This window comes from Eumetopias jubatus, unplaced genomic scaffold (assembly GCF_037043125.1).
Source record: "Eumetopias jubatus isolate StellerSeaLion01/CBP00866 unplaced genomic scaffold, mEumJub1_p1.0 scaffold_1, whole genome shotgun sequence".
NCBI lineage: Eukaryota > Metazoa > Chordata > Mammalia > Carnivora > Otariidae > Eumetopias > Eumetopias jubatus.
Genome location: NW_028274807.1, coordinates 123,321,217 through 123,330,406, shown reverse-complemented (window position 1 = coordinate 123,330,406; position 9,190 = coordinate 123,321,217). Strand labels below are relative to the sequence as shown.

The window sequence follows — 9,190 nt, the reverse complement described above, 5'->3', positions numbered from 1 at the left end:
AACTTTGGACTTACCTGTTTAAAATTTATAATATAGATAGAGGAACACAATGAAAAGAAAAGGTTTTATCTAAGTTGTTATTTACTTTTCTGTGTTTTTTTTTTATTGGTTGAGTGGGGAAGCAGGTAGAAATGAAAAGATGAATGAAAAATTTCAGTTGTTTGTAGTGCAAAGATAAGTAACAGAGCTGAATGAGACAAAGAATAAGCAGAAGGAGAAGTAGGGGCAGGTGTCAGATGAGAGTGAAAAATGCAGGTATTTTACAACCTCTGCTTTCTATGATTAAATTGGTGTGTATGATTGTAATAGAAATCAAAACTAAATTTCAACTGAATATGTACATTTATCTTTTTTTTCTTAAATAGATTTGATTATCGAAGAAATGGATACTTATCCCTCCAAAAAATATCCAGTTAAAAAACGGGTGAAAATACACCCCAATACAGTGATGGTGAAATATACCTCCCATTATCCCCAGCCTGGGGATGATGGATATGAAGAAATCAATGAAGACTATGGAAATTTTATGGAAGAAAATCCGAAGAAAGGCCTGCTGAGTGAAATGAAAAGAAAAGGAAGAACTTTCTTTGGAACCATGGACACTCGACCTCTGCCAACAGAAGACCCAGTGACCAATGATATTGGACAATTCCAGAGCTTTGCAGAAAAAAATATTTTTCAATCCAGAAAAATGTGGATAGTGCTGTTTGGATCTGCTTTGGCTCATGGATGTGTAGCTCTTATCACTAGGCTTGTTTCTGATCGTTCTAAAGTTCCGTCTCTAGAGCTGATTTTTATCCGTTCTGTCTTGCAGGTCTTATCTGTGTTAGTTGTATGTTACTACCAGGAGGCCCCCTTTGGACCCAGTGGATACAGATTACGACTCTTCTTTTATGGCGTATGCAATGTCATTTCTATCACCTGTGCTTATACGTCATTTTCAATAGTTCCTCCCAGCAATGGGACCACTATGTGGAGAGCCACAACCACAGTCTTCAGTGCCATTCTGGCTTTTTTACTTGTAGATGAGAAAATGGCTTATATTGACATGGCTACAGTTGTTTGCAGCATCTTAGGTGTTTGTCTTGTCATGATCCCCAACATTGTTGATGAAGACAATTCTTTGTTAAATGCCTGGAAAGAAGCCTTTGGGTACACTATGACCGTGATGGCTGGACTGACCACTGCTCTTTCCATGATAGTATACAGATCTATTAAGGAGAAGATCAGCATGTGGACTGCACTGTTTACCTTTGGTTGGACTGGGACAATCTGGGGAATATCTACTATGTTTGTTCTTCAAGAACCCATCATCCCATTAGATGGAGAAACCTGGAGTTATCTCATTGCCATATGCGTCTGTTCCACTGCAGCATTCTTAGGAGTTTATTATGCTTTGGACAAATTCCATCCAGCTTTGGTCAGCACAGTACAACACCTGGAGATTGTAGTGGCTATGGTCTTGCAGCTTCTAGTGTTACACATATTTCCTAGTGTCTATGATGTTTTTGGAGGGGTAATCATTATGATTAGTGTTTTTGTCCTTGCTGGTTATAAACTTTATTGGAGGAATTTAAGAAGGCAGGATTATCAGGAAATTTTAGACTCTCCCATTAAATGAATACTTGATTATTATCTTAACATTTAGTTATTAATAGGTACACTGCCATTTTAATGTTTACCTATAAATGTCTTGCGTTGTATAACTGGCAGAGTGGTATATAAAATTAATATATGCAGATGTAGAAAATTTATTCTAGTCTAATATGTTAAAAAACAAATATTAAATATGTGAAACACCATGAACCCAGTGTCTCTACTGTTATCAACAAAAGGTAATTGTGGTAGGATAATGTTAACTTTCATCACTAAAAAACATAATACTTGAGGAAATGACCCCTTTCCAATGGAACTTCTGTGGCCTTAAAAAAATGTTCATGCACAATGTTCTACAAATGTTTAATAAAAATCTTTCAATATTCAAAAATCTTCATTGGTGAAAAGGTCACAATAGGGTGAAATGCTTAATACCAAGCCCTGATTTGTCATCTATTTACATTAGAAACTAGAGGTTACTAGGTTGGGTAAGGGAGCTTGAGTTGAGGCAAGAAAGAGGGAACAAAGGAAAACAGCTGGTTTTTCAATGACCATAGTGGTTGTCCTACTTTCAAACAGGAAATTGCTCTTCCCTTTGCTATGGCTACCTTAGGTAATGCATAGGAAATGGAAGTAGGGAGAAGACTGGATTCTTGACAGTCTATGCCATTTTGTGCCTGATGGTGGGAGACTTAATGTTGGGGCAGGGTCTACTTACCCTCAGTTTTACAGATCTTTTCCAAAACTGCCCTTGTTTATAATTTTGTAGCAAATATATGTGTGAGCTGCAGTAAAGATACTCCTTACCCCTGAAAAAAGACACTAACAGGAATCACGGTATAGCAGAAAATTGATACAACATGGTAACTTGAAATTCTTTTCAAAAGGGCATAAAAGTCGGTAAAAACATATAAGGTAGCATTAATTTGGGTCTAATTTGGGCAATTTTACTAATTTAGCACAACAAATGTTGATATGGTTATTAAACTATTGTTATTGTTACTGAGTTATTTTACCTCCAAATTCACTCTTCTGTACTTACCTCTGTGATGCTATGGCTCAGACCTTGCAAATTATATTTTTCCTATACTGACTGGTGTCTCACTAGGTTCCATCAATAAAGGGCATTAGAGGGAGACTAGAAGACAGGAGAAGGGGAGAAAGGATTTCCTCCTTTCCATTTGTTTGCAGTTTCTGTCTTTGTTACCCCAGCAATAAGCAATACCCCTTTGCTCCAGCAGCAGCAACTGATCTCAGCCTTGAGCTTCTTTTGGCACTCCTCCATCCCCCAGCAGCCTCATCATATCCCTCTTAGTAGGAGGAGGACCAGATAAACAGCATCCTTTCTGGGATCTGAGCCATAGCTCAGCTGGGTCATTCCTCTGAGCTTCGGACACCTTATAGTCCAACCTTGACCCCTCTTTTTCACTTGCACTAAGGGTGGTAGCTGCTTTGTACAGTTATCACCTCTGGGCTACTGCAGTGTTCCCTCTTTGCTTTTTCAGCCCCTCAATACCCAATACTAGATTCTTTCTGTTAAAATATCTTGTGATTTCTGTCTTCTTGACTAATATGTCTCTAAACCTTTCCCCAAATAGCCCACAATCATTAGTAGGGTATCTGTGCTTTTGGGAAGATGTTAATGTTCAGATTTTCCAGGAATTACCAGACACTGGCTCTCAACTATCCAAACTGAAGAAATTATCCAAATTGAAGTATAGAAAGAAAAAGTTTTGAAAAAAAATGAACAGAGCCTGGAATGACCTGTACTAAGGACTAAGAAGTCTAGCATAAGTGTAAATGTAGTCTCAGAAAAGGAGAGAGAGGGAAAGGGGCAGAAAAAAATATTTGAAGAAATACTGGCCAAAAGATTTCTAAATTTGATAAAAGGAAACAATATGAGCCAGTAATCCACAGATCCAGGGAAATAAGTGAACCCCAAGCAGCATAAATACGAAGAAAACCACACCTAGAAACATAGTGCAACTGCTGATAAATAAAGATAAAGAAACAAAACTTTAAAAGCAGAAGAAAAAGGACATATGACATACAGGAAAACAGTAAGACAGCTTCTCATCAGAAACACTGGAGGCCTCACTCTTGCCACTATTGTTCAACATAGTACTAGAAGTCCTAGCAACAGCAATCAGACAACAAAAAGAAATAAAAGGTATTCAAGTTGGTAAAGAAGAAGTCAAACTCTCTTTTTGCAGACGACATGATACTTTATGTGGAAAATCCAAAAGACTCCACCCCCAAATTACTAGAACTCATACAGCAATTCAGTAATGTGGCAGGATACAAAATGCACAGAAATCAGTTGCTTTCTTATACACTAACAATGCAACTGTAGAAAGAGAAATTAGAGAAACGATTCCATTTACAATAGCACCAAAACCCATAAGACACCTCAGAATAAACCTAACCAAAGAGCTAAAGGATCTATATTCTAGGAACTACAGAACACTCATGAAAGAAATTGAAGAAGACACAAAAAGATGGAAAAACATTCCATGCTCATGCATCAGAAGAATAAACATTGTTAAAATGTCTATGCTACCCAGAGCAATCTATACCTTCAATGCCATCCCAATCAAAATTCCAATGACATTTTTCAAAGTGCTGGAACAAACAATCCTAAAATTTGTATGCAATCAGAAAAGACCCTGAATCGCCAAGGAAATGTTGAAAAAGAAAAACAAAGCTGGGGGCATCATGTTGCCCAATTTCAAGCTATATTACACAGCAGTAATCACAAGACAGGATGGTACTGGCACAAAAACAGACATATAGACCAATGGAACAGAATAGAGAGCCCAGATATGGGCCCTCAACTCTATGACCAAATAATCTTCGACAAAACAGGAAAAAATATGCAATGGAAAAAAGACAGTCTCTTCAATAAACGGTGCTGGGAAAATTGGACAGCCACATGCAGAAGAATAGAACTCGACCATTCTCTAACACCATACACAAAGATAAACTCAAAATGGATGAAAGACCTCAATGTGAGACAGGAATCCATCAAAATCCTAGAGGAGAACATAGGCAGTAAACTCTTTGACATCGGCCACAGCAACTTCTTTCAAGATAACATCTCCAAAGGCTAGTGAAACAAAAGCAAAAATGAACTTTTGGGACTTCATCAAGATAAAAAGCTTCTGGGGCGCCTGGGTGGCTCAGTCGGTTAAGCGACTGCCTTCGGCTCAGGTCATGATCCTGGAGTCCTGGGATTGAGTCCCATGTCTGGCTCCCTGCTCAGCGGGGAGTCTCCTTCTCCCTCTGCCTCTTCCCCCCCACCTTGTGCTCTCTCTCTCTCATTCTCTCAAATAAATAAAATCTTTAAAAAAAAAAAAGATAAAAAGCTGCTGCCCAGCAAAGGAAACAGTCAACAAAACAAAGAGGCAACCCTCTTTGTTATTTGCAAATGACACTACAGATAAAGGGCTGGTATCCATGATCTATAAAGAACTTCTCAAAATCAACACCCAAAAAACAAATAATCAAGTCAAAAAATGGGCAGAAGACATGAACAGACATTTGTCCAAAGAAGACATACAAATGGCTAACAGACACATGAAAAAATGTTCGTCATCATTAGCCAACAGGGAAATTCAAATCAAAACCACACTGAGATACCACCTTATACCAGTTAGAATGGCAAAAATTGACAAGGCAAGAAACAACAAATGTTGGAGAGGTTGTGGAGAAAGGGGAACCCTCTTACACTCTTGATGGGAATGCAAGTTGTTACGGCCACTTTGGAAAACAGTGTGGAGGTGCCTCAGAAAATTAAAAATAGAGCTACCTTATGACCCAGCAATTGCACTACTGGGTATTTACCCCAAAGACACATAGTGTCTTTGTCTTTACCCCAAAGACATGTAGTGAAAAGAAGGGCCATGTGCACCCCAGTGTTCCTAGCAGTAATGTCTGCAATAGCCAAACTGTGGAAAGAGCCGAGATGCCCTTCAACAGATGAATGGATAAAGAAGATGTGGTCCGTATATACAATGGAATATTACTCAGCCATCAGGAAGGATGAATACCCAACTTGTACATCAATATGGATGGGACTGGAGGAGATTATGCTAAGTGAAATAAGTCAAGCAGAGAAAGTCAATTATCATAAGGTTTCACTTATTTGTGGAACGTAAGGAATAACATGGAGGACATTAGGAGGAGGGGAAAAATGAAAGGGGGGAAATCAGAGGGAGAGATGAACCATGAGAGACTATGGGCTCTGAGAAACAAACAGGGTTTTAGAAGGGAGGGGGTAGGGGGATGGGTTGGCCTGGTGATGGGTATTAAGGAGGGCACGTACTGCATGGAGCACTGGGTGTTATACGCAAACAATGAATCGTGGATCCGTACATCAAAAACTAATGATGTATGGCGACTAACATAACATAATAAAATAAAATTAAAAAAAAAAAGAAGAAGAAACACTGGAGGCCAGAAAAGAACAGAATGACATTTTAAAGTGCTGAAGAATACCGCTCTGCTGGCTTATCCCCTATAGGATAAAGGCTAAGGTCCTTATCTCCTATAACCTGCTATTGCTTACTTCTCTAGTCATCTTCTGCTCCAGCAATATTGTGTAATACCTTTTCAATTGTGTAATACCTTTTTAAATGCAGTCCCCTCTTTGTGGAAGACCCATCTCCTTTGCCTACTTATTTGCCTGATTAGCCTGACCATACAACTCCCCCTGTGGTTTAATGTCCCCCTGTACGTTTCTATAGCTGTATTAACTATATTAATAATAAATATATTTAAATCTCATTCTCTGACACTGGATTGAACTTCTTTCAGTTAAGACTGATCTTTAGATTTCCAGCACCTATTATAGTGCCTACCACAGAGTGGACTCAATAAATTTTTGTTGAATTAATTCCCATAAAAGCATAACAATACTCAGTTCAGAAATTAAATTTAGTTACCAGGGTCCACTAATTTCTATACTTCACAGTCAAGCTTGTGATTAGTTACTTCTTGTTGATTAGTAAGTAGGGCTTTTTTGTTGTTGTTGCCCTAAACAGTCCTACCTGGCAGTGATGTTAAACCAGATCATCCTCTAATCATGTCTAACTATAAGCTATCAAGTTTCCTGGGAAAGATCTTGAGACATGGAGGCTCATTTTCCCCTTCCTGTCTTCCCAGATCCTTTCCTTCAGGATTAATAAAGTGAGCTGCCTGCATGTTTTTATCCTAGACAGATTAGCTATCCCTATCCAAGCCCCGTTTCCAATCCATAGGTCATAAGTTTGGGTCTAAATATTATTGTCACATGATTCTGGCTAGTCCCTGGTCCACTCAGCACTAATTAGCAGGGGTGATTCCCATTTTTGGTTTGAGTTCTGCTAAAAGAGAGGAAGAAGAAGCCATGTGAATGTTTATATTTGGAAGCTGGGGAGCCAGGGTGTATGGAAGGAAGTCTCTGGGACAACTTCCACCCCATAAGAACATGTAACTCCATTCCTTCTAAGTCACTATACTGCAATTTCATATATGGCTTTTGCCTATCTACTTTCTACCCAATGCTTTGTTTCATTGCTATTTCTTTTTTTCTTCAATTCCTTCTCCTTTTCATATGTTTTTTTAGCTTTTCTTTCTCTCTTTCTTTCTGAAAGATTTTATTTATTTATTTGACAGAGAGAGACACAGCGAGAGAGGGAACACAAGCAGGGGGAGTGGGAGAGGGAGAAGCAGGCTCCCCACTGAGCAGGGAGCCTGACACAGGGCTCGATCCCAGGACCCTGGGATCATGACCTGAGCCAAAGGTAGATGCTTAAGGACCGAGCCACCCAGGCACCCCCCCTTTTTTTTTTTAATTTCTGGTAAGAATGGATGATGAGGAAACTTAAAGAAGGAAAACTAAAAGGAAAAAACATGTTTACAGGGAACTAAAAACCCTTTTAAAAGAAAGCTCTTTTCCTTATTTCTTCTATTGCTTAAATAGGTGGCACACAGTAGTCAAGAGCTCTAGATCAAAATCTTGTGAAGGGTCTGTTCAGACCACTGGTTCATTCAAAATACGTATTCCCTTACAAAATAAAATCTAAACTTACAACTTCAGCATATTTTTCTGGTTTTATTTTCCCCACTTACGGCAGTGGTATAAGCTACCTGATGGCAGGAACCACTTTACCTGTTGTATTTGTATAAACACCCCCAACCCATCACATGTTAAATATGTAAATAAAATTGAACTGAGCCAGGTTTTGCTAAGTTTGTTGTATGATTTTGGAGAAACAGTTTTCACCTCTGGACAATCATTTCTCCAGCTTAAAAAATGAATATAATAGCATCTCAATCCATAAACTTTATATGTATCAACAAATAAAACTATTGTATTAGCTTGAGCTGCCAATAACAAAATACCAACAACAGAAATTTAATTTCTCCTGGTTCTAGAAGCTGAAGTCCCACATCAATGTGCCATCATGGTCAAATACAGGTGAGAGCTCTCTTCCAGGCTTGCACATGGCCCCTTCTCACTCCTCTCATGGTGGAGATAGAGAGCAAGCTCTCTGCTGTCTCTTTTTACAGGAACACTAATCCTATAGTAGTAGGGCCCCACTCTTATATCAGTCAATCTTAAGTACCTCCTAAAGTCCCTGTCTTCAAATACAGTCACATTAGGGGTTAGGGCTTCAACATATGAATTTTGTGAGGGGACAAACTCAGTCCATAGTAGCCATTATAAATATGCAAAGGAATTTAGACCATTAGAATAAATTTGAAGTTCATCTACATTATTTACTTTGGATGCTAATAATGGGATATAGACATACAGTAGCTGTTGCCCAGAGTTTCATGGTTTACTTGCCAGAGCCAACTTAAAGTCAGGAAGGGGTGGACGGTGATTTGTGCTTGACCTTGTGGTCCTAAATAATGGCAACCAAAACACATACATCAGAACTCAAATGAATAATTTTGAAGTTAAATGCACAAAAGTGTGAACCCTTGGGACTTAGAGTTAGGCCAGGATGAAAGAAGGGAAAGGAAGATGTATTAACACCTTAAACAATATTTACTTACCATCTATAATGTAGTTGGCAGTAGGGAAAAATACTGACATGGTTCCTGACTTAATGAGTTTATCATCTACGTGGGGATACGGACAAACTCAACAGCTTGTTTGGGGAAAATACCTGTGCTCCATGAAGAGTATCTAACCCAGCCGGTTTCCCTGAGGAGGCGACGCCTAAGTGGAGCCAAGCCACATGATGGTTCAGAAGGCAGGAGGCAGGCTGAGGTGGGGGGGCTGCAGTACTGGAGTGGGGAGAACCAACTTACTGATGACCGGGCAGGTGGCTGGGACTGGGCCGTAAGAAAGGGCACACTTGGCACGGAAGGTCATTGTCCTCCTCACAGCATGGCTACCACAGCAGAGACTGGAAGCTATCCACGCACCAGGGCACCTGGAAAGCCCTTAGACTCAGCTTATTTCGGTTTGTGGCTCAAATTAACCATACATCTTAAATTTTTCTCTCAGGTTCCCATTCCAGGCCTTTTGGTTTGTTTTTCATTTTCTCTCCCTGCCCCTAAAAACCTTCTGTTGGGCAAGACCCTCTTTAAGTGCAGAAAC

The 9,190-nt window shown here is 39.3% G+C and overlaps 1 protein-coding gene across 1 annotated transcript; it reads left to right on the top strand.

Annotated features, from left to right (window-relative positions):
• Window positions 1–382: 382 nt before the first annotated feature.
• SLC35G2 (solute carrier family 35 member G2) lies at window positions 383–1,621 on the top strand. Its single transcript, XM_028099278.2, has one exon. The coding sequence runs from the start codon at window positions 383–385 to the stop codon at window positions 1,619–1,621; it is 1,239 nt and encodes a 412-aa protein (XP_027955079.1).
• Window positions 1,622–9,190: the final 7,569 nt, after the last annotated feature.